The sequence below is a fragment of the Orcinus orca genome, chromosome 2 (assembly GCF_937001465.1).
Source record: "Orcinus orca chromosome 2, mOrcOrc1.1, whole genome shotgun sequence".
NCBI lineage: Eukaryota > Metazoa > Chordata > Mammalia > Artiodactyla > Delphinidae > Orcinus > Orcinus orca.
In genome coordinates this window covers 87,592,069-87,617,386 of record NC_064560.1, presented here as the reverse complement: position 1 = coordinate 87,617,386, position 25,318 = coordinate 87,592,069, and the positions used below count along the sequence as shown (strand labels likewise).

The following is a 25,318-nucleotide window of genomic DNA, read 5'->3' as shown; positions in this document are numbered from 1 at the left end:
ATTCACACTTTGAGAACCATGGCTCTAGCTCTGTGCTGCCCTAACTGGACCCCATCAGCACTTGGTGCTCAATACCTCAAGTGCAGGAACATTGCCCAAATGGGGTTGATTCCATTCTGAGCTCCACCTTGCATTCCTTAACCCAATTTGGAAAGGGAATTAAATCAGAGAAGTAAAAAAAGATAAATCTGCTATATTCTTGAGATCTGAATTGAGTGAATACTTCCAGGGAAAAGAACAGGTCTATCTCCCCTAAGAGAAGGGTTGAAAAGCAAAAAAGATAAGGAAGCAATTAGAGAGGTATAATGAAGAATGGCTGAATGTTGATAATTCCTGAAGCTTGATGATAGCTACATGAGAATTTATTATACTGCGTTGTTTACTCCTAATATTATATGTTTGACATTTTCCATTTTTTAAAAAGTTCTTTTTAAGTAAACTGAGATTATAAAATAGAGGAGCCTAGCAGAAGATGGATGTGTGTTAGAGGAAATTTAAATGATATTTTCAAATTCTCAAGATGATTTAGAGATAAATCCACTTCACCAGTGCTTCTTAGACTTTCCTTTAAGCCCCTAGTACTGAGGAAAGTTAATACTTACCTGACACTAACAAGGTAGCCCAAGGTTGTTCTACTGCAAGTCCAAATTTCTTTGAAATTTTGTGTTTTATCTCCCAAATGTGGTTTTGCATCCTAGTTAGTATCCATTTGGTTTCATCTAAAAATGTTTTAAATTATCATCATGGGAAAATGTTTCTTACCTGTTCACCTAATGGATGGACAAGCTGCCATCATTAGCTGTATAACCCTTATAACTCCAAAGACTTAAGTGGTTCGGTCTCAGGGGAGTATCAAGTGCAAGAACCATAGCTCAACAAAGTAATTCAATAGGAATTTCTTTCCTTGTGTTTGCTTTCAGAGGACATTGAAATTGATATGCATTTATCGCTCAGTGTTCTCATACTCAGACAACAAAAGAGTTTGGGTTCATTTGTGTCTCTGCAATAAAACTCTTATATTACATTACATCTAAGTACATCCTATGCTTTTTAGATTAACTTCTGCCATTACCAATTCACTAGTAAGGATTGAATTAGTACCATCATCTTGGAACCCTCAGCAAAAAAGTAGTGTGTATGTGTTAATCCCAAACTCCTAATTTACCTCTCCCCCCCCACCGGAAGAATCTGAAAAAGAATGTGTCTGTATGTGTATACATATATATATTATATACACATAACTGTATCACTTTGCTGTACACTTGAAACTAACACAACATTGTTTTTTTAGTTTTTTTGGTTTGGCCACACCGCACGGCATGCAGAACTTCCCCAACCAGGGACCTAGCTGGTGCCCCCTGCAGTGGAAGCACAGAGTCTTAGCCACTGGACCGCCATGGAAGTCCAACAACATTGTAAATTAACTATATTTCAGCAAAAAGGCTTTTAAAAAAGAAGAGAATAAAAGAGAATATTAGACTGGTTGTTTGGAATTTCCCACAAGATCTTGCATCTTTTCATTGGATTCAAGTTTATGCTTGAATCCTAAAAACAGGCTTGTTGGAAAAAGAGTAACATATATATTATACACACACATATGTATCACATTAGTGTAGGTGCTGGTTAGGACAGGCAGGGGGTGATGTCAGTGAGAATCCAGTGTGAAGGGGAAAATAAAATAAGACAAGAGAGGTAGGCCTTGTACAGCAAAAATGTCCTGAGCTGACGAGACTGATTAATTCAACTTTCTGCTCCTGAGGTTAAAAAAAATCTTGGGAGCTTAGATGCAGCATTTAGAATAGTAAAACAATCAAGATAGCCATTGACTGAGCCTCAAAAAAAAACAGGGCATGGACACTAAGATTAGGGTTAAGAGGTTAGAAGCAAGAGAGAGCAGCTCTTGAATAGGACCCTCAGGATGAGAAGGGGATGCTAGCTTTATTCGACAACGTCTACTGAGTGTCCTTTTGTGACATACTAAATAAGACAGGGCTCCTGCCCTATGAAAAGTCACAGTAGGATTTTTTTAAATCTCAGGTACAAATTACCGACATTTTCCATACTCGATTGAAGAAGACAAGGGGGCTGTGCAAGATGGTTGAAGGCAGGGTCAAATCACACAAGACACTGATTGTGAATCAGGGGAGGAGGGTAGGCATGGGGGTATTTTACAAAGATCAATCTAAGGTAGCATGCAGGGAGAGCCATTATCAGACTTCTGCCGTGGTCCAGGGGTGAGGCAAACCGAACTTGAATGTGGGGAGGGGACTAGGCAGAAGGAGAAAGGAGAGAGAAAAACAGGGAAAAACCAAAGATGATTGCCAAACCTTGAATCTGAGTAGTGGGAGAATAATTCTTTTTTAAAAGGAGGAGGAGTTAGGAAGCAAGTTCATTTAGGGTGAGAAAGATATCGGGTTTATCTCTAGATGAACTGAGCTATAATGAGACCTGTTAGAGTAACTAGGCTCCTGGAATTCCTTCTAAAGGGCAGGGAGTTCCCCCTGCTCCTGGGGAGTAGACAGTTCAGCCTAGAGAAGAGAGGTGGCCCCGGATGGCTGCAGTGGCAGAGCTGGGGCTGCCCATGAGGCATGGTGGGTGCTCAGAAACTGTGGTGATCATGAACTTTGGGGCCTTTCCTATTCAGCATCCAGTGTTCTCTCCTAAAACCAGATCTCAGCTGTCCCTCTCCTGATCAAAAACCTTTCATGGCTCCCCAGTGCCCACCATCCAGCCCTCACAGTCTGCCCACAGCATTCACTTCCCACCTCACCTCCAGGGGCTCTTACTCCACACCCCGCCCTGCTCTACTCCAGCCCCCACCACCCCATGATGCCCCTTCTCTAACCGCACCAGACTGTCCCCCACCCCTCCAAGGTCAGGCCTCTTCTGGCCTCTGCCTTTGTCCATGGCCTTCTCTGTTCTCCCCTGAATTCCTCCCCCTACCCCACCATCCTCTGCCTGGTGAACTGCTTCTCACCCTGCAAATTCCTGCTCAGACACCACCAACACCCCCTGCTGTGATCCTCTGCACCCCATGGAAATTTTACCAGTCTCTCTATTCACGTCATATTAGTATGTGTCTAAGCTCCCAAAGTTGTGGGCTGTGTCTTACCTTTACAGTCCCCCAGTACCTCTTTGCTTAGCTTATTATCTTACTTAAACCATAGATGGGATCTATTTCATACAACATTATTTGGGGCTTAAAAATACACAAACTTGGGCTTCCCTGGTGGTGCAGTGGTTGAGTGTCCGCTTGCCGATGCAGGGGGCGCGGGTTTGTGCCCCGGTCTGGGAGGATCCCACGTGCCACGGAGCGGCTGGGCCCGTGAGCCATGGCCGCTGGGCCTGTGCGTCCAGAGCCTGTGCTCCGCAAGGGGAGAGGCCGCGGCAGTGGGAGGCCCGTGTACCGAAAAAAAAAAAAAAAATACACAAACTTTCTTTATAGTTAGTAAGCATTCAAAGGAAATTTGGAGTCAAAATAAATCAAATGTTAATATTGTAAAGAATGAGAATGAGCTGTCCTTAGCCATAATTTAGCAAGTAAATAACAGAGTTGGCAGTTCCCTTTATTCAAACCCCTCACAGCCTGTAATCACACAGTGCCAAAGAGAAAGCCAGCCTTCTTTCTCTGATACTCTGATTTTCAGTCCAAATGTGTTACATCATGTTGTAGAAAATCACACAGGTTCAATTCTTTCCAAACTCAAAATGCCAAAGTAATCTGAACTGAAAAAAATCAGTGTGCTATGTGTGCATATTTGTTTAACAGAAATCATAATCTGGACATTTTATCAGACTGGACCTGGATCTACCCAAAGAGAGATGGTGCGCTTTTTTTTTGTCATTTTTTTTTTCAACAGAATTTTTAGGCATCACTGCATGCATTTACCGTTTTGACCAGGAGGAATGGAGGACATTTTTGAGATTGAAATTCTTAAACAGGAGCATCTAGATAAAAGCAGGACTTTAAGGAGATTTCAGGAGCCTCTTATCTGAACTCCAAAGTTAAAATAAGATAGATCGGAACAATACAAGGACTTCCCTGGTGGTCCAGTGGTTAAGAATCCGCCTTCCAATGCAGGGGATGCGGGTTTGATCTCTGGTCGGGGAACTCAGATCCCACATGCCGCAGGGCAACTAAGCTCACGCACCACAACTACAGAGCCGGTGTGCCGCAACTACAGATCCCACATGCTCTGGAGCCCACGCGCCACAACTACAGAGGAGCCCGTGTGCCCCAACGAAAAGCCCACATGCCACAACGAAAGTTCCCACATGCCGCAACGAAAAGACCCGACGCAGCCAAAAAAAAAACAAAAAAGGAACAATACACCTCATAATTTACTTCTATTCAATAAGCATTTATTAAGTGCCAAGCGAAAGCTAAGTAGTAGGGCAAACATGTACATGTCACAGTATCTGCCTTTAAAGCACTCACCTTCTATCAAGCGAGGCAGGTATATACACATATAGTTCAGGGAAATAAACTTAATAATAGAAACCAGCCATAACATATATTTATGTATAGATGCTACTTCTTTCAAAGTTGCATCGACGTTGCACTCTAAGCCTTCTTCATACTCAGATCCTAAAACTTTTTTTGCACCACTTTTGGTCTTTCGCAGCTCTGTAGAGCATCACAGTGACAGAATGTTTTGTGTGATCTGTGCACATGGTCTCCCTACAGCATGTTTTTCTAATTAATTTTTATTGGAGTATCGTTGATTTACAATGTTGTGTTAGTTTCAGGTGTACAGCAAAGTGAATCAGTTATACATATACATATATCCACTCTTTTTTAGATTCTTTTCCCATATAGGTCATTACAGAGTATCAAGTAGAGTTCCCTGTGCTATACAGTAGGTCCTTATTAGTTATCTATTTTATATATAGTGGTGTGTACATGTCAATCCCAATCTCCCACTTTATCCCTTTCCCCCCAGTAACCATAAGTTCGTTTTTTACTGATACATCTGTGACTCTATTTCTGTTTTCTAAATAAGTTCATTTGTACCATTTTTTGAGATTCCACATATAAGTGATATATATGGTGTCTGATTTACTTCACTCAGTATGACAATCTCTTACCTATCAGTAGATGTTCAGAGCACATTAGAGAATACCGGGGCTTTGTCTGAACTTCTTGTTTGATTATACATGCTGTTTCCCCTTCATCACATTATGTATTTCTAGAAGTTATCCACTGAAAGTTAGCTCAAAGCTTTAGAAAAATAGATGGGGAGCAACACACTTGTGGTTCAGGATGCAGGAAACAGTGGCACCTACTTCTGCTTTGGAAATTCTGTTACCTAATCCAGTCCTGGCTGTACATTAATATCACCTGGGAGCTTTTAAATCACTCGCTGTGCAATCTGTACCTCAACCAATTAAATCCAAATCAATGGGGAGATGCGACCCAGGTGTGAGTATCTGGGGGAGAAGGAGTCATCCTGTGTTTTTTTTGGGTTTTTTTTTTTTTTTTTTTTTTGCGGTATGCGGGCCTCTCACTGTTGTGGCCTCTCCAGCTGCGGAGCACAGGCTCCGGACACGCAGGCTCAGCGGCCATGGCTCACGGGCCCAGCCGCTCCGCGGCATGTGGGATCTTCCCAGACCGGGGCACAAACCCGTGTCCCCTGCATCAGCAGGCGGACTCTCAACCACTATGCCACCTGGGAAGCCTGTCATCTTGTTTTTTTAAAAAAAAAGTTTTTATGTAGAAATAATTTGAATTCAAATTATTGAATAAATATTGAAAAAGTTAAAATAGTACAGAGAACCCCTGTATTTACTTATTCAGAGTCACCTATATTTTTTCCCTCTGAACCATTTGAGGGTAAGTTACATGTACCACAGCCCTTTATCTACAAATGCCCCAGTTTCAGTGAGTATTTGCTAAGAATGGGAATACTCTCTTACGTAACCACAGGATAGCCTGCAACTTCACACATTTACATTGACACAACATTTACAAGAACTAGAACAAAAAATTTCACACTTTGTATGGAAACACAAAAGACCCCGAATAGCCAAAGCAATCTTGAGAACTAAAAAAGGAGCTGGAGGAATCAGGCTCCCTGACTTCAGACTAATAAAGCTACAGTAATCAAGACAGTATGGTACTGGCACAAAAACAGAAAGATAGATCAATGGAACAGGATAGAAAGCCCAGAGATAAACCCACGCACATATGGTCACCTTATCTTTGATAAAGGAGGCAGTGGAGAAAGGACAGCCTCTTCAATAAGTGGTGCTGGGAAAATGGACAGGTACATGTAAAAGTATGAGATTAGAACACTCCCTAACACCATACACAAAAATAAGCTCAAAATGGATTAAATACCTAAATGTAAGGCCAGAAACTATCAAACTCTTAGAGGAAAACATAGGCAGAACACTCTGTTACATCAATCACAGCAAGATCCTTTTTGACCCACCTCCTAGAGAAATGGAAATAAAAACAAAAATAAACAAATGGGACCTAATGAAACTTCAAAGCTTTTGCACAGCAAAGGAAACCATAAATAAGACCAAAAGACAGCCCTCAGAATGGGAGAAGATATTTGCAAACGAAGCAACTGACAAAGGATTAATCTCCAAAATTTACAAGCAGCTCATGCAGCTCAATAACAAAAAAACAAACAACCCAATCCAAAAATGGGCAGAAGACCTAAATAGACATTTCTCCAAAGAAGATATACAGACTGCCAACAAACACATGAAAGAATGCTCAACATCATTAATCATTAGAGAAATGCAAATCAAAACTACAATGAGATATCATCTCACACCAGTCAGAATGGCCATCATCAAAAAATCTAGAAACAATAAATGCTGGAGAGGGTGTGGAGAAAAGGGAACACTCTTGCATTGCTGGTGGGAGTGTGAATTGGTACAGCCACTATGGAGAACAGTATGGAGGTTCCTTAAAACACTACAAATAGAACTACCATATGACCCAGCAATCCCACTACTGGGCATATACCCTGAGAAAACCATAATTCAAAAAGAGTCATGTACCAAAATGTTCATTGCAGCTCTATTTGCAATAGCCCAGAGATGGAAGCAACCTAAGTGTCCATCATCGGATGAATGGATAAAGAAGATGTGGCACATATATACAATGGAATATTACTCAGCCATAAAAAGAAACGAAATTGAGCTATTTGTAATGAGGTGGATGGACCTAGAGTCTGTCATACAGAGTGAAGTAAGTCAGAAAGAGAAAGACAAATACCGTATGCTGACGCATATATATGGAATTTAAGAAGAAAAAATGTCATGAAGAACCTAGGGGTAAGACAGGAATAAAGACACAGACCTACTGGAGAAGGGACTTGAGGATATGGGGAGGGGGAAGGGTGAGCTGTGACAAAGCGAGAGAGAGGCATGTACATATATACACTACCAAACGTAAGGTAGATAGCTAGTGGGAAGCAGCCGCATAGCACAGGGAGATCAGCTCGGTGCTTTGTGACCGCCTGGAGGGGTGGGATAGGGAGGGTGGGAGGGAGGGAGACGCAAGAGGGAAGAGATATGGGAACATATGTATATGTATAACTGATTCACTTTGTTATAAAGCAGAAACCAACACACCACTGTAAAGCAGTTATACCCCAATAAAGATAAAATTTACCAGTATTTAATTTACCATCCATACTCCAGTTTTGTCAGTTCATCTAATAATGTCCTTTATAGCACTTTTCTTCCTCCAGTTCAGGAGCAAATCTAGGCTAGGTACTGCATTCATTTGACATTTCTCCCTCTCCTCATTTAATCTCTAATGTTTCCACAGACTTTGTCTTTTATCATATTGACATTTTTTAAGAATACAGTCCCCCACTCTTAAAAAAATTTAAGTGTTCCTCGCTGTCTGATGTTTCTCGTGACTAGATTAAAGTTAAACACTCTCAGCTGAACCCTGGGTTAGGGGTGGTGCGCCCTTTGCAAGGTACCACGTCAGGAGATACACAGTGTCTACCTTTTCTCACTGGTGCTGTTAATTTTGATCACCTGGTAAAGTGTTGCCCAGTTTCTTCACTGGATAATTACCCTTTCTTTTTCTCCCTTGCAACTAATAAGCAGTCTGAGGGGCTGAAAAGACCACTGGAATATATTGCTCCACATCAAAATTTCCCCCCAAGGTTTAGTGTGTGTTGATGATTTCTGGCTGATCCAATCTTTACAATGACGATTGCAAAATGATTTTCCAACTCCAGCACTCTCTCTATATTTACCAGTCAGCCCTTGAAATTTTTCATAAGCAAGAGCCCTCCCTTCTCCCCCATGTATTTATTTATCTACTTATTATTGGTATGAGCTCATGAATTTCCTTTTCTTTCAGTAATTTGTAATTTGTTACCATACTTATTTGGGTGCTCAAACTGTCTCAGATGTGGCCAATAGGAGCTTCTTCAAGGTGACTCCTATGTCCTTGTGACATGTCCCCACCATCTTTGTGAACACTTCCTTACTTCCAGGCTTATCTTATACCTCCCGTGCCCCACCCCTGGAACTAGTCATTTCTCCAAATAAGGGTGCCTTTTCATGGGGAATGGTATTAGAGACCAAGATTAAGGTGCAGGGTATGCTTATTGCTAGTGGGGTGTCTCTGCTTCTTAACCCTCTTAGCAGGCAGAGCTAGGAAATATATGCATGTATGTATACATATGCAAACACATAACAAAAATACACAGACTCACATACGTATACATATATATGGTGTACATATAAACATGCACATATACCTACATATCCATGATTTCAAAATTATGAATTCACACTGATATCTTAAATTTAAATCCATGCCCCACAGTGTTCTGTGTTGCCTTCCCCCATTCCATATTTGTACGCCTCCTTTTCCACGGTGAGATCCCTGGCTCCCAACAAGAAGTCCAGCCACTTTGGGAAAATGTTTGGCAGTACCTACTGCAACTAAGCATACCTATGCCTTTAACACAGCAATTCTACTTCTGGGTATATTCCCAACAGAAATGAGAACTTATGTCCACCAAAAACATACAAGAATGTTTTATAGCAGCTTTACCCAAAGGAGCCAAAAACTGGAAACACCCAAAAGTCAATCAACAATAGAAAAGTAAATCGTGGCATATTTATATGATACTAAATTGCTATGAAAAAGAACGAACTACTGATAAATGCAACAAAGTGGATGAGTCTCACGGGCATCAAGTTAAGTAAAAGATGTCCGATGCAAAAGAATATGTATGTTATTATTCCATTTATAGGAAATTCATAAACAGGGAAACTGTGGCTCTAGACGGCAGAGTAGTGGCAACATGCGAGACTTACGAGGATGGGGTAAAGACTCTGTGGGGACCGGAAGGAGCCTTGTGGGGGGCTGGAATGTTCTGTATTTTATCCAGGTAGTAGTAACACAGGCGTAATACAAATATAAAAAAAATCAAGCTATAAACTTATCATTTAAATACTTTACTATATGTGAGTGATATCCTATTTTTTTAATTTAATACAGCTATAAATTGGGCTGCCAATGCAATTAACTCAACAAATGACTGAATCGGACCAAATTCACATGTGTTCAGGAAATGAAAACTCTATCAGAACTTAATCATCTGCCTGACAACTACTGCTTTTCTGTTGTAATACACATCCAGTATCAGTAATGGGAAAATGGGGAAAAAAAATTGTGCATCAAAGGATTTAACAGTACAGTACGTGGGCTTACTCAGTGTCTTGATATAATTTTTTGTTGAGTTGAATTGGACTGTCTTCTACACACACACCCCAAGGGTTAATCACAATCCAAACCCTTAATGGTTTATGCTTTGTGTGTAAAGTCACGCGATGATAGGTGTCCTCTGGGATTGCTTACTGGTAACTTGAAATCCATGGAAAAGTCAGCTCTGGGAATCCTAAATGCTCAAAGACAGGGTGGGAGAGTGCTATGGAGAGAGCTTCAGGGATAGGGTGGAAGGAACATAGGTGTCAACCCCCAGACTGGACCTTTTGCTCCCCTCCTCTCAGTGTGGGCCCTTTTGCCCAGGCAAAGCCAGTATATGAGAAGTGAAACCATTTCTCCCTCGACTGAGAATCCTTCTCTTTTGATCAGGACTCAAAAATAAGAGAGGAGGGCAGGAAGGTGTGTAGTGCTTCTCCAACTTTAAATGTACCACAACCGCCTGGAGGGCTTGCGAAACCTGAATTCTGGACCTCACCCATGTTTCTGATTCAGCCGGCCTGAACCTACATTATCTACCAGCTTCCGGGGATGCTGGTCCAAGGACCACACTTTGAGGATTACTGGTGTAATTGCATGAATGTGGAATTAGAGCATCAACGTCCAAGTCCTAAATGCTACCGAATAGTCTGTGACCTTGAGCAAACAACTTAATCTCTCTGAACCTATTTCCTCATCTGTATGATAAGGATAATACGTGTCCTGCTTGCCCTATAGGATTGGCATTCATATTATGAGTTCATTTGTGTTTTGAAAACCATAATCACTAGACCAGATGTTCTCCACTTTCATGTGCTGTGGACTCCCTTGGCAGTCTATGGATACCTTCTCAGAATAATGTTTTTAAATCCATAAAATAAGATACAGAAAAATCCAAAGGAAACCAGTTATACCTAATTATCAAAACACTTTAGAAAACCAATTTTTACTATACATAGTAACATGCTCCTTTAACTTTAGGCGATAGGCGATCTCATGGAGGGTCTAATAACTATTGTAATTCTAAAATAGTGATGAGTTATTTAACAATATTTCATAATATCTGTAACATCCATAATGTCTTGTGAATAGACAAGTGATTTCTATTGGTGACAAAGCCACAGTACTGCTAATACTGTTATGGTTTGTTGCCTACAGTTATAATAGAAGGAATGCTAAATTTCACTTGGAAGCTGGTGAAAATAAAGATGTAATTGACAGACCCCTCCATGGTGGTAGTATGAAGTGAATAGTTGTGTTCCATTTTCAGGGTCTCTAGATTAGCTGAAATATTCTGAGACTCAGTTGGGATCATGCCCATATGTGGGCTTCTGTGGAAGCTCATAGACCAGACCGAAAATGGCAGGACTCCAAACCTTCAGCTACATCACGGCAGTGGCCAGTGACGTCTGACCCCTTCACCCTTAAGTTTGTTGCGCTGCTTCCCTAACAGCTTCTAAGAATGGGTGAAACATTAAGAAGCTTGGAATTTTGTTAATAGGAGGAACTTAAGCTTCATTTCCAAGGGAAGAAACAGACATCTAGATCACAGTGATCTGTTTGCTGTAAGGAAACCACCTTCTTTATTTGATTTTGGAAGCCAGTGATTGGGTCATCAACAGTGGGCATTAAGATGGTGGGATAAGGCTTCCCCGGTGGCGCAGTGGTTAAGAATCTGCCTGCCAGTGGAGGGGACACGGGTTCGAGCCCTAGTCCGAGAAGATCCCACATGCCGCGGAGCAACTAAGCCCATGCATCACAACTACTGAAGTCCGCACGCCTAGAGCCCGTGCTCCTCAACAAGAGAAGCCACCACAATGAGAAGCCCGTGCACCACAAGGAAGAGTAGGCCCCGCTCACTGCAACTACAGAAAGCCCCCCACATGCAGCAACAAAGACCCAATGCAGCCAGAAATAAATAAATAAAATAAAATAAGATGGTGGGATAAGGTATATGAGAAGCAGGGCTTGGACATATTAGCAATTCCTATACAAACCTTGGAGAAAGGCATTATTGGTGCAGATAGTTTAGGCCAAATATATATGCTCAGCGTCGTCAGCTAAAACTGGAATAAAACCCAAATGTCTAACAAGAATAGAGATTTCCTCTTATTGACGTAGTTGTGAAGTTGCCTTTCGAATAGGCTTTGCCAAAGCTAGACCTTTAGTGAACACACTCATTAGCAAGAACCATGAGTCACCTGCACCTTTTTGTGGGCTAGCTCTGGACACCATTAATAGCTCTGGAACTGCTTACAGGCACAGAAATTGTAGATGCAGCTGTTTTCAATATGCAAGGCCAGGCCAGATGGGGGCTAGTTTTGGAGCTATTTCAGAAGCTAACCTGTGGGCATATGGAATCAGGACCATGTTTACTAAAAATCTGATGTGGCTTTTTTTCTTTTTAATGCTTTGCTATTATATGATTAAAGATTCATCTAAACCTTTAGAGGGAATGTACAGGTAACAGTAGTGGATGGTAAAAAGATTCAGGATCCCATTGTTTCATTTCCTGGGGGGCCTTTGATGCTCTCTCCCATACAGTACTTCAAATGTTCTTTAATGGACTTTTTGGTTTCCAGATAATAACCTCTTCTACAATACTGCCATTAAAAGCAATAAAATCTTAGCCAGAACCTACCTTAATTCTGAGCTCTTGATGTTCTGAATGGTCTTTTAAGGAGAAGCTGTAAAAAAAAAAGGGAAAATCTTTATATCCCTTAGTAGTATTTCTGTAGTACCTTGTCCTTTATATTAATTAAAAATTTTAAGCTTTAAAGAAAGTAATATATGCATATGGTAAAAAAAATTTTAAATGGTAGTAAAAAGATATAAAATGGGAAATAAATGTCTCCCTTCTAATCTCCCATCCCAACCTAAACCCCGGTTCCTGTCCCCAAATGTTAACAGTTTTAGAACCATCTTTCCCTGAAATGTTTTCTGTGTGTGTCTACATGTTTTATGTATATGTTTTTATTTAAAAGCATATCACAGGGACTTCCCTGGCGGTCCAGTGGTTAAGACTCTACGCTTCCACTGCAGGGGGCACGGGTTCGACCCCTGATCAGGGAACTAAGATCCCACATGCCCACTGTGCAGCCAAAATGAAAAAGTATTCAAGTAAGAAAAAGAAAATTTTTTTTAATGTATCACAGAGTTCTTTTCATACCCACGTACACAGACCTGCCTCATCATTTTTAGGGCCACGTGATATTCCATTGCATGATTATCCAGGGTGACAATTTACATAAGCAATCCTCTACTAATGGATATTTAGGTTGGCCTTAGTGTTTCTCAAGTTAAAACAGTCTGCAGAGAATATCCTTATTAAAAACACTTTTGTATACTTAGAAGGATAGCCCTCAAGTAGTTTCCTAGAAGTACAATGCTCACGTCAAGAGGATGGGCATTTAAACATCCTCTTGACCTGAGAACAGATTGTAACCAAACTGCCCTCCAAGGTTGAATCGGTTTACATTCCCACCAGCAATGTCATGGGTGCTTGCTTGTTTGCACACATGTCAGTTCTGGCAGTATTAAATTTTTTAAACATTTGCTGATCTGGTGGGTCAAGAATATTACATTGTGGTTTTGACTTGCATTTCTTAAATTATAAGTAAGGTAGAGCATCTTTTCATTTGCTTGTGGAATTTGTATTTGGTTTTCTGTGCATTGCCTACTTATCATTCTTTGCCTGTCTTTCTTTTGAGCTGTTGCCTTTTTCTACTAGATATTTTTGCATTCCGTAAGTATTAAGTTCCTACTACATGGTGAGCAGTATGCTGGGCACTAGAGCTCACCATTGTTGGTGAGGAAACACCACTGTCTTTGCCCTTTGGGAGCTTACAGTACTGGGACACAAACATTAACCAAGTCATGCTCTGAATGGGTGTATGTACAGACTGAGTTAAGTGCCCTGAAGGAAAGGCTCTTGCATCTCTTAGAGCATGTGAGAAGAGAGAGACCTGGACTGAGGGTAGGAGAAGATTACCTGAAGTAGCTGACATCTAAAGAACAAATAGGATTTGTGGTTAGGGAAAGCATTTCTGGAAGAAGGAACAGCATTTTGGAGGGAATGTGATGTATCAGATGAGCTAAAAGAAGGCCAGGGATCAGAGCACAGAGAGTAGAATAACAGTGACACAAGATGAGGCTGGACTACATCACCTGGGCCCTGACCCCATTGATGATTGAGGGGTTCTTCTCCTAGAGAAATAGAAAGTATTGAAGGATTTTGAGCCACAGTTGGTTATCAAATCTGCATTCTGAAAAGATCACTCTGGCTGAAAAGAAGGTAAACAGGAAGACCAGTCAGAAGGTTTTTGAGTTAGTCCATATGAAATCTGATGGTACCTTGGCCCTGGATTATGACAGTGGACATGAAGAGAAGTAGATGAGGGCTTCCCTGGTGGCGCAGTGGTTGAGAGTCCGCCTGCCGATGCAGGGGACATGGGTTCGTGTCCCGGTCCGGGAAGATCCCACATGCTGCGGAGCGGCTAGGCCCGTGAGCCATGGCCGCTGAGCCTGCGCATCCGGAGCCTGTGCTCCGCAACGGGAGAGGCCACAACAGTGAGAGGCCCGCGTACCGCAAAAAAAAAAAAAAAGAAGAAGTAGGTGAGTTCAAGAAATATGGAGAAGGTCAAATAAAATGTGATGATGGATGGCATATAAGGGATAAGGAAGGGAGGAAGTGTCCAGGATGATTCCTAGGTTCCTAATTAGATGGATGGTGGTACCATTTACTGAAATAAGAACCACCATATGATCCAGCAGTTCTACTCCTGGGTATACATCAAAAAAAAACTAAAACATTAATTCAAAAAGATGAATGGACATAGCAGCACTATTAACAATAGCCAAGATATGGAAGTAAACCAAGTGCCCGTCAACAGATGAATGGATAAAGAAGATGTGAGATATATATATATATATATATTATATATTCCATTACATATATATATATATATAATATTACTCAGCCATAAAAAGAATGAAATTCTTCTATTTGCAGCAACATGAATGGAGTTAGAGAATATTATGCTAAGTGTAATACGTAGGACAGAGAAAAACACTGTATGATGTCAGTTATATGTGGAGTCTAAAAAAATAATATAAATGAATGTATATGCAAAACAGAAATGGACTCACAGACATAGAAAACAAACTAGAGGTTACCAAAGGGGAGAGGAAAGAGAGTATAATATGTAAAAATACTAAATCATTATGCCGTAAACCTGAAATTAATATAATATTGTAAATAAACTATACCTCAGTTAAAAAAAGAAATACTGGAAGAGGTCAAGGATGAATTCAGGCTTACACAACACGTCTGAGTGAAGCTGTCAAATAGCTAATTAGATATAAAAGTCTGGGACCAGGGAGTTCCCTCGTGGTCCAGTGGTTAGGACTCCTCACTCTCACTGCTGAGGGCCTGGGTTCAATCCCTGGTCAGGGAACTAAAATCCCATAAGCCTGGGACCAGAGGAAAAGTCTGGATTGGAGACATAAATATGGAAGTCACTGGAATATAGTAATTAAAGCCATGGGCAAAGATGCAATCACCCATGAAAGGAGTACAGCACCCAAATCAGCTCTACTCTGAAGCCTTAAGGAACGCTAACATTTAATGGCCGAGTAGAGAAAGATGAGACAAAAAAAGAAAGGACAGGTGAGCAGCCCGAGAGCAGGAGGAAAACCAGCTGAGCGAGGTGTCCCAGAAACCAGTGAAAGAAGGTTTCAAATAGAATGGAGCAGCCAGTAGTGCCAAATGCTGCTGAGACATCTAATAAGAGGAAGGCTGGAAAATGCCCATTGGAATGGGCAACATGGAGGTCCTGGTGACGTTCATTTGAATTGTTACAGTGAAATAATGGGGGCAGGAGTCAGACTGGAGATGATTGAGAAATGAATGGGAAGTGAAAACACGGAGACACCATATGGACCACTCTCAAGAAGTGTGGTTTTGAGAGAAAACAGCCCCAAACCTATTCATCCTCAGTCTCTACTCTTGACCCTTCCTTGCCACTCAGTAAGCTGAAGTGATTTTCTAATTTGGTATTTGATGTTCCACAGCTGTGGCCTCCCAGGAGCCATGGCAACAAGCCAGCCAGGGATAGCGTCTGCAGGGGAGGCCACCTCAACCCTGGGGGCTCTTCCACCTCTCAGAGCAGCTTCTGACTCTGCAGGCCTGGGAAGGCCCATTGTAGAAAACGCTGCTGAAACTGGCTTTAAGAAACAAAGAGTCCTTATATTTTAGAGACACCTACTGAAAACTGTAAGGATAAATAGTGTCTGGGATTTGCAAAGTGAAAAAGCTAAGCCAGGAGTTGATAATTATTGAAGCTGGGTGGAGGTTCATTATGCCGTTCTCACACTTTCGTTTATGTGTAAATTTTTTTCAAAATACATTGTAAAAAAATTAAGTTTAGTAACTATGTAAATTGAAAGTACACAGAGCCAGTGACTGTCACAGGCCCACTGTTGACCATGCCACTTAAAATGGGATCTCCTTTAAATCCAATTTGCCATTCGCTTGTGGGTTTCAAGGTACCAAATGTCTAAGGGAGTCAAGTCTGCTCTCAGATGCTGCCCTTTCTTCTCTCAATAACTCTGACACCTTGTTCCTTGCCCCTCTTCTCCGTTCTTACCTCCCTCCTGAGTCCACTGTTATTGGACTCCAAATAGCAGTTCTGTCACTTGTCTTCATGAACTTGAACAACTTCCTTCTCAGACTTGAACCATGTTCTGAAAGATAAGGATGCACATCTGCTTAGCAATGTTGTGAAGATGAATTCTGACAGTGTATGTGGGAGTAGGTACATAGCTACACCCTCAAAAGTCCACAGAAGTCAGATAATACAAATGAATGAAGATGACCAAGTAGGAGAAAGTCCTGTGACCCTTTTAGCCTGTCTTTAGCTTTGCCACTTTTAGTAGACATACCAGTAGGAAGAATTTTAAGAAATTTTCTATTCTATAAGGAAAATATTAATTCAGCATGATCATAAATGGAATAAATAATCTATATTCATAAATAAATGGGTAATAAACTGAGACTTAGCCTCAGTGTTGGGGATCACTAGGGAGCGGTGGGGAGTAGGGCAAGCCAGAGCACGCAGGCCCCATCTAACAGAGGCAGTCCTCCTCAGCTCCATGACTCTGCCATGAGAGAATGTGGAGCCAAGGTTAACATGTCTTCTTGTTTTACAAGAGAAGCTAGAACTCTAAAACTTCTATGTGAGATCTCCCAATTCTTAAATTTGGTTTCAATTATTTACAAAAAAAGAACACTACAATGGCTAAACTAATTCCGTTTGTGGGCCAAAAGCAGCTCATGAGCTGCCAGTGTGCAACCTCTCACCTAGATAATGCGATAGAACACAGTTTCCCTTCCCCGCCCCCTTATCTTCCACCTCTAACTTCCTCCTTTCTCTCATTTTCCACATTCTTCTCTCCTAACCACTCCCACCCTTCCTTTCTAGACTAAGTCCAAGTGGTAGAAGGGATTGAAGTGGGTTGAAGAAGTGATGAAGCCCAAAGGGCTGTGATCTAGATGCCTCATCCTGTTCCAGGGCCTAGGCCAGTGCCCTGCACATAGTCGATCCTAATGACAAACCTGATGAATGAATAAGCCGGCAAGTAGGGGGCAGTCAGTTTCTTGTGCACACCTGGGCTTACCTGAGGACTCTCATTTTTCTCAACAGCCTTGCGAAGTCGTTCTGGCCGCTCCATCATCAACGGGAACTGGGCAATTGACCGGCCTGGAAAATATGAAGGAGGAGGGACCATGTTCACATACAAGCGACCAAATGAGATTTCGAGCACTGCCGGAGAGTCCTTTTTGGCCGAAGGTCCCACTAATGAGATCTTGGATGTCTATGTGAGTTTGAACTCTTGGCCTGGATTTTGTATCTTCTTGCTTCTCAGGACCACACTTAGAACAAATAAACAACAAATATTGCCCTTGCTCAGTAAGACCGTTTGAGCGGCGCCTTTTGGGGTGCCCTTACATGCTTGGCATTCCTCTCTGCCCCTCACCTCCGAATGTACCTAGCTCATAGAAACCTTAAACTCTCCCAGATGCTTATTACCCTCAGCGTTTACTGAGCCAGTAAAACCAATTTTACTTGTTGAACCAAATCAGAGGCAAAACATACCCTTTATTTCATGAGCATTGGCTCTCCTCCAGACACTTTCCTCCTATGCTAATTTGGCGTGTTTTCTTTTTACGGCAAAAGAAAGCAAATGCCTAAAGCAAGAGGAGACCACTCACAGTTCCCAGCCCTCTTCAAATTCTATTAAAGCAAGTGAAGAAACAAGAACTCCAGAGTACTCCAGATGACACAATAAAGCTTGGAGTAACAATATAGAGATTTACCAGTCGTCCCCTGCTTCGCAGAAGACAGAACTTTGATTTCTTTGACAAGAAACTAAAGTACTAAGTTGCCCCGGAGTTAAAAATGGTCCTTATTTTTTAAAAGAAACCACTAGAATCCAATCTTCTTAAAAAGATCAGGAAATAAAAGGGGACCGGAAATAAAAGCTCAAAATCACGTTTTGATAAAAAAGAATGCGCTCACCCATAGATATATATTCTCTCACCATCTCCAAAGCCATGCTGGTCTACTTGATATTTGCCGAGTTCGAATTTTATAAATATGACTTGTCTAACTATACAGTTACATGTTCATTCCCTTTGGGCCTAGTGGCTCATGGACTAGAAACTACAAAGGAAGTCTTGTTATAGCTCATTCTGAATATTTTTTTATAGACTGTCCAGCTGGTGTTGGTCTCCGGGTAAGTTTCGAATGGCATTAGGGGTAAAAACTCAGGTTGTTAAAGGCCCACTATGGGTGGTCTGGGTTGTGGTGGCCAGTAATAATTTCATAAATGGGACAAGGTTTGCACTGGCAGAATGTTCACACAGAAGAGGCACAGTAGAGGGGGGAAGGTTTTCCGGCCCCAGAATGACTGTTGGATTGTGTGAAAAGAGAAGTGAGGGGACTAGGAGTAGACAGCAAGGACCTGTGGTCACACCACTGTGTCCCTCAGAGGTTCTCTGCTCCCCACCATGGTTCCTGGATGTAGGGGGCCCAGGGGTTCTCATGTCCGCCTTCTGTTGGGTGATTTCTAGACGGGAGGCCACGTTTCACACGTAGGGAAGGGGTAAAGGCTGATGGTGTAACTGGGTGGAATAGACACCCTCATGGACCAAACAGGACCCACCCATGCAGAAGTGACTCAGAGAATGCCTGTAGCTAACAGGACCTCAGAGATCAACTGGATTCTCACCTCCTGCTTCTCCAGATGAAGAAATCGAAAACCATGAGATTGAGGGACTTGCTCTAGGTGACCCAGCGGGTAAAGAGGAGACCCCCTTCGTAAAGCAGTAGAGACAGAAATATCACAGCGTGACCTGTCTCCTTGCCTGGCTCGTATTTTCACTGCAGATTTGCATTCCGCGGCTCCATTTAACCCACCACCCTGCTTCCCTCCAGGAAAGCCATGAGCACAAAGGATTTTGTGCTCCAAAGCCAATAGGGAGGGATTTATTCTGCTGAGCCATGCTGGTTTGTTTCGTGTACTTGTCCCGGACAATGTTTCATTGCTGACTTCCACAGCCCTATGCAGCTTTTGTCATGGGTCCCTGAGAGAGAATAGGACCCAAGGAGACTTATTGCCCTTATACCTGTTTTCCTCACCTTATCTCTCTGTGGTTCTGGAACTTTCCATGGATGAGAGGGGATGGGACCCAGAGAGTCAATGAGGGAGAGGGTTGGGTCAGACCCTTCCTGAGTCAGCCTCCCGGGCCAGGTAGAGGACTTGGGAGGAACCTGGGGGATCTCCGGGCGACGCTGCCAGAGGTCTGGCCCTTCCTTACATGACTCTGTCTCGCCACCTAGTGTTCAAACGGGTTCTCTGTAGTGAAAACTTAAGTGTCTATTTTGGATATTTTGAGGACCATGAGGAAAATCTAAGCAATGGTAGAGGATGGTTGGGAGCCGACAGAAAGATTCCCTACCATTGCTCCCATCTTCCTGTTTAAAATTTATAAAATCTTGACTTTCAACCTAGTTTTCTTCTTATTCTCTCAAAGACTACGTTCTTCATTCTTCAAAAGCAGATAGCAAAAAGCCATCTGGAAATAGCTTTCGTTTAGTGTGTCACCAGTCCGCTAATATTATTAGATGTAAATCAGTCCACTCATTTATAGTTAGTGCCACTTACACCATTGAGCCCAAAGCCAGCAGGAAGGGGATATGCATGTGTGCCAGTGCAGTGACATTGACCTTTGTGTTGTCAGATGATACACCAGCAGCCTAACCCAGGAGTCCACTACGAGTACGTAATCATGGGGAACAATGCCATCAGCCCACAGGTGCTGCCTCACAGGAGACCAGGTAAAATTTCTGGTTTTGCTGCCGGTCACTCCGGATCATTTCCTTTTAACGCCCTTTCTCTCTTCTTCTTGTGTATCTGCCCTCTGTCTCTCGGTCAACACAGAGAAAACCCATGGACACATATTTCAGAGTCAGATATCAGAGGATGCCTAACCATTTGCCTGAGCCCTCACTGATAAGAGTGTTTCATTCACTTGACTCAAAAATGAAGTGAACATTCTCAGTCTGTCTTTCCAGTTCAACATTTTGAAATGTCTTTTATATTAGTTTCCTATCACTGCTCTAACAAATGACTTTAAACTCAGGAGCATAAAGCAACACAAATTCACTGTCTTATAGTTCCGGAGGTCAGAAGTGCAAAATGGGTTTTGCTGGGCGGGAATCACGGTGTTGGCAGGCTGTGCTCCCTGTGCAGGCTCTGGGAAAGAATCAGTTTCCTTACCTTTTTCAGCAGAGGCCACCTGCGTTTCTTGATTCATGGCCCCTTCCTCCGTCTTCAAAGTCAGCTGAATAGCACCTTCAAATCTCTCTCTGCCTCTGACCCTCTTCTTCTGTCATCTCTCCTTCTCCTGCCTCTTTCTTATAAGGACCCTTCCGATTACATTGAGCTCAGCCAGATAATTCAGGATAATCTCTCCATCTCAAAATCCAGGATAACTTAATCACATCTGCAAAATCCCTTTTGCAGTATAAAATAACACATCCCAGGTTCCAGATATTAGGACACAGGCATCTTCAGAGGGCCATTATTCTGTCCACCACATGCCTTTTCTCTTGGTCCCCTTCTGCTTCTGCTAACACAGCTTTCACCTGTAAGAAAAGAATAATGAATTCACACCTAACAATCCACTTCTTCCCTGTGGGCTCCGCTGACAGAGCCAGCAGCTTTGCTTGCCTCTGCTGGGTATAGCACAGCCCCTGGCTGATATTTCTTTACCAAATGGTGACGGAGCCCACCACCCAAATGGAGACTGTCTTTTCCATCTTTCAGACAGAAGGGTCTGCAGAAATATTAATACGAATCGCTCATAATCACTCACACGCAGAGTCCTCGCTATGTGCCAGACACTGCTGGGCCCTTCACATAGACTAACTCATCAAATTCTCACAACTGTGCTCAGAGGGAGGTACTGTTATTAGCCCCATTTTAAGAGTAAGGAAATGGAAGCTTAGAGAGATTGAGTTACTTGCCCAGGTCCCACAATGACCTCAGGTCAGCCTGGGTCACTAGCCCCTGCGCTTATTACACTGCCTACAGGTGACCTGGTCCAATACCTGTCCTAGGAAGTGAGGGGACAGATGTGAGACCTGGCCGTACATCCTTCTCTGGGCTGCCCATTGGATAACCAGGTTATCTGATTGTTACAGGTCGGGGAGGAGCCACCCGGCACGTGGGGTGCATGTGTTGTCCAAACTCCAAGTCAGCACACTCAGCCTGAAAGAATTTTTAAGCCATTTCCAGGAGCAATATACAGTCTGAGAAACCAAGTTCAGATGGGGAAAGATTGAGATTACTGATGCTGATTTATAAGGACAGTTGGACAGACTATTTGAAATCATATAGGATGATGACGAGTCTCAGCTAATGGGTAGCGTGTGGTTCTGGGATCAGCTGCCGGGGCCAGGGCAGGCCAGGAGGGGTCAGCTGTAAAGAGTTGGTGAGGAGAGGCAATCTGGACCAGGCTTCATCCACCGTATCAGTGGAGTCAGGAGGCCAGAGCTTGAATTCAATTCTGCCACTTTCTTGCTGTGCGCCCTCAGGCAAGTCAGTAACTTCTCTGAACACATTCACTGTCTACAAAATAGAGAGGGAAAAAATACACTCAAAGGTTTTATGTGGGAGGGGGAAGGTATTGAATAAATTAGGTGTCCATCCTAGCACAGTGCCCGGTACCTATAAGGTACATAAAAGAATTTAAAATGTTTTATCTGATAACATCTTGGACAGTTTCCTTTATATCAGTATGCTGGTCTTGATTCTATTAGTTTAATTTGCATATAATATTTTAAACTATGAAGTATTATAAGTAGCCAACTAAATAAGAAAGTGCTGCTGAAAGAGTAGAGAAAGCTCTAAGGTTTAACTGCATTTTATAGTAACCTTAGGATCTGCCTCCTTATTTTATATTAAACTAATGAATGCTTGAACACTATTCAATCAAAACAGAAATATGTAAAGTAAAACGCGACTGCTCCACGACTGCCAAAACTTAGAAGCATCCAAGATGTCTTTCAGTAGGTAAATTTGGATAAAGGAACTGTGGCACATCCAGGCAATGGAATATTATCCAGTGTTAAAAAGAAATGAGCTATCAAGCCATGAAAGGACACGTAGGAATCTTAACTACATGTTACTAAGTGAAAGAAGCCAATCGGAAAAGTCTGCATATCGTATGATTCCAAGTATGTATGTACGGTATTCTGGAAAAGACAAAACTATGGAAACATTAAACAGATCGGTGGTTACCAGGGATTAGAGGGGAGGGAGGGATGGATAGGCAGAGCACAGAGGATTTTAGGGCAGTGAAACTATTCTGTGTGATACTACAATGGTCGATAGATGTCACACATTTGTCACAACCCACAGAATGTACAACACCAAGAGTGAACCCTAGTGTAAACTATGGACGTTGGATGATAAGGATGTGTCAGTGTAGGCTCATCAGTTATCACAAACGTACCACTCTGGTGTGGGATGTTGATGGTAGAGGCTGTGCATGTGTGGGGCAGGAGAGATACGGGAACTTTCTAGACTTGCCACTTGATTTTGCTGCGAACCTAAACTGCTCTAATTAATATACGTATTTTATATTATATATATATGTCTATTTTTTAAAAAAGCAGTATTCCCAACCTCAGCCCTCTCCCAGCTTCCCAGAGGGAATCTCTCTTTACAATTTGGTTGGGACCCTACCCAGCCCTTTCCGTACGTATACAAACATGTATGTGGCCAGTTTCAATATTTGTCTACAATATAAGTGTGCCAGGAACATCACATGCCAGTCTTTTCCATAAGCCAACATAAATCTAACCTCAATTTGAAACTTCTCTGAAACTGGTAGAATAACTCAATCTCAGTCAATCTGGGGGCTCCCACACACACCCCAGATAGAGGAAAGATACCTGTCTGGCAGGTCTGTGGTGCTCAGGAAACCCAAGACCTCAAACACCTGCCACTCCTCACTTTGGAGATCTCTCTCTCTCTCTGAGAAAGCGCTCTCTCCACTTTTCCCTCCTCCTTTCCCTGGGCTGGCCCCTCTGGGACCTGTTATCCTTACTGGGAGCTCAGGCTTTCCCTGTGGGAAAGAAGAGCTGTTAACTTCCTGCACCTTTCACTTTCACTCCTGCAAAAATCTCAGACAAGAAAATCTAAGAACTTGGCCACTTGGACTAGGAGAGGAGGAGGAACAGAGATAAAGAACAAAACACAAATTAATCTCTCAAGGGCTTCCCCGGTGGTCCAGTGGTTAAAACTCTGCTCTTCTGGGCTTCCCTGGTGGCGCAGTAGTTGGGAGTCCGCCTGCCAATGCAGGGGACACGGGTTCGTGCCCCGGTTCGGGAAGATCCCACATGCCGCAGAGCGGCTGGGCCCATGAGCCATGGCTGCTGAGCCTGCGCGTCCGGAGCTTCTAATGCAGGGAGCATGGGTTTGATCCCCAGTCAGGGAACTACGATCCCACATGCTGCACAATGTGGCCAAAAAAAAAAAAATTAGTCTCTCAAAAAGTGTCCAGCCACATCTGTGCATGTGTATACAAACTGAATTGCTGCTGTGCTCTTTTCTTTCACTAAACAACCTATGGGTCATATCTCCATGTCACAACATGTATTTGCTTCATTCTTTTAAAAAAATAGCATAATATTTCATTCTTGGTTGTAGTATAATTTATTTGAACCACTACCACTGGTAGACATTTAAGTTCACTTTACTGTTTTGCTGTTTCAAATTAGTAACCGTACTTATACATACCGCTTTATATAAAAGAATGAGACAATTGACAATGACAATGACAATTGTCCTGGAAACTGAATCCCTAGGTCAAAAGGTATGTGCATTTAAAATTTAGAGAGATATTGCCAAGTTGCCCTCCAAAACTTTGCGTGTATTTGCAGGTTCACCCAGTGTGCAAAAGTGTGTTTTCCTGCACCTTCAGCGAGGGGTTTAGGGATTTAAGGGTTTCCAAAGTTTATTGTTAGGTAAATAGAGTTGCTGTTGTTAGTTGCTTTCTCATGTAGTTCTTTAATTGGGAAGGAAGCTGAGCGTTGTTGTGTGACTTTTGACTGTGTGTATCTCTTCTCATGTGAAAAGAAATTGCCTCTCCCTGTCCCTTGCCCACTTTCCCTACTGTGATGTTCATCTTTTTCTTATTCATTTTTAATAATGTTTTTAATATTAGGGAAATTAACATCTGCCTATTTTAAATATATGAATATCTGAATTTAAATATCTGAATTAGAAATGATCTCATGCTACCTAATTTCTAATGTTGGAGCCATTGCCTCTTTACAACTCACCGTCCAAACCCATCTTCTGTGGTGTGTGCACTTGCCTCTCCTAGGGGAGCCCTTCAACGGCCAGCTGGTACCAGAAGGGGGGAACCAGCAGGAGGGAGAAGGGAAAGAGGGGGACGAAGAGAAGGCAGACGTGCACGGCGGGGCACCTGAAATATTCACCTCGGAATCAGCACAGACCTTCCCGGTCAGGCATCCTGATAGATTCTCTCCCCACCGGCCGGACAATGTGGTACCACCAGCACCACAGACCCCACGGCGGAGCCGGGATCACAACTGGAAACAGCTGGGGACAACGGAGTGCTCGACAACCTGCGGGAAAGGTGAGCTCATGTGAGGGCTAGGAGGGTCTCTGCAGATCCCCGAGCAGGAGTGGGGAACATGCAGGTAGGCCCCAGGCACGTGGCAAAGCTTCCCCTCCTTGAGCCTGACTGTGAGATTGCTCGTCAGTGTGAGGCTGTGTTGGGGGTTCCCAAAGACCACCCTCAGGCTCGGTGATCCACCCGAAGGACTTAGAAAACTCAGAAAACCTGCCGTGCTCATGGTTACAGGTTGTAACAGTGAAAGGCTACAGATTGGCATCAGCAAAGGGAAAAGCACGTGTGACAAAGTCCAGGACACACCAGGCGCCAGCCTCCAGGTATCCCCTCCCAGTAGAGTGGCACGGGGATGCACTTGGTTCTCTCAACAATATTGTATATGAGCCGAG

General features: G+C 42.7%; 1 protein-coding gene across 2 annotated transcripts in view; it reads left to right on the top strand.

Annotated features, from left to right (window-relative positions):
* The window catches only part of THSD4 (thrombospondin type 1 domain containing 4), a 582,688-nt gene that overhangs the window by 529,814 nt on the left and 27,556 nt on the right, over window positions 1-25,318 (top strand). For both annotated transcript variants that reach the window (XM_033439983.2, XM_033439984.2), the window contains exons 9-11: window positions 17,401-17,576; window positions 20,001-20,097; window positions 24,657-24,932. In XM_033439983.2, coding sequence (XP_033295874.2) covers window positions 17,401-17,576; window positions 20,001-20,097; window positions 24,657-24,932 — 549 coding nt within the window. The remainder of the gene's footprint in view (window positions 1-17,400; window positions 17,577-20,000; window positions 20,098-24,656; window positions 24,933-25,318) is intronic.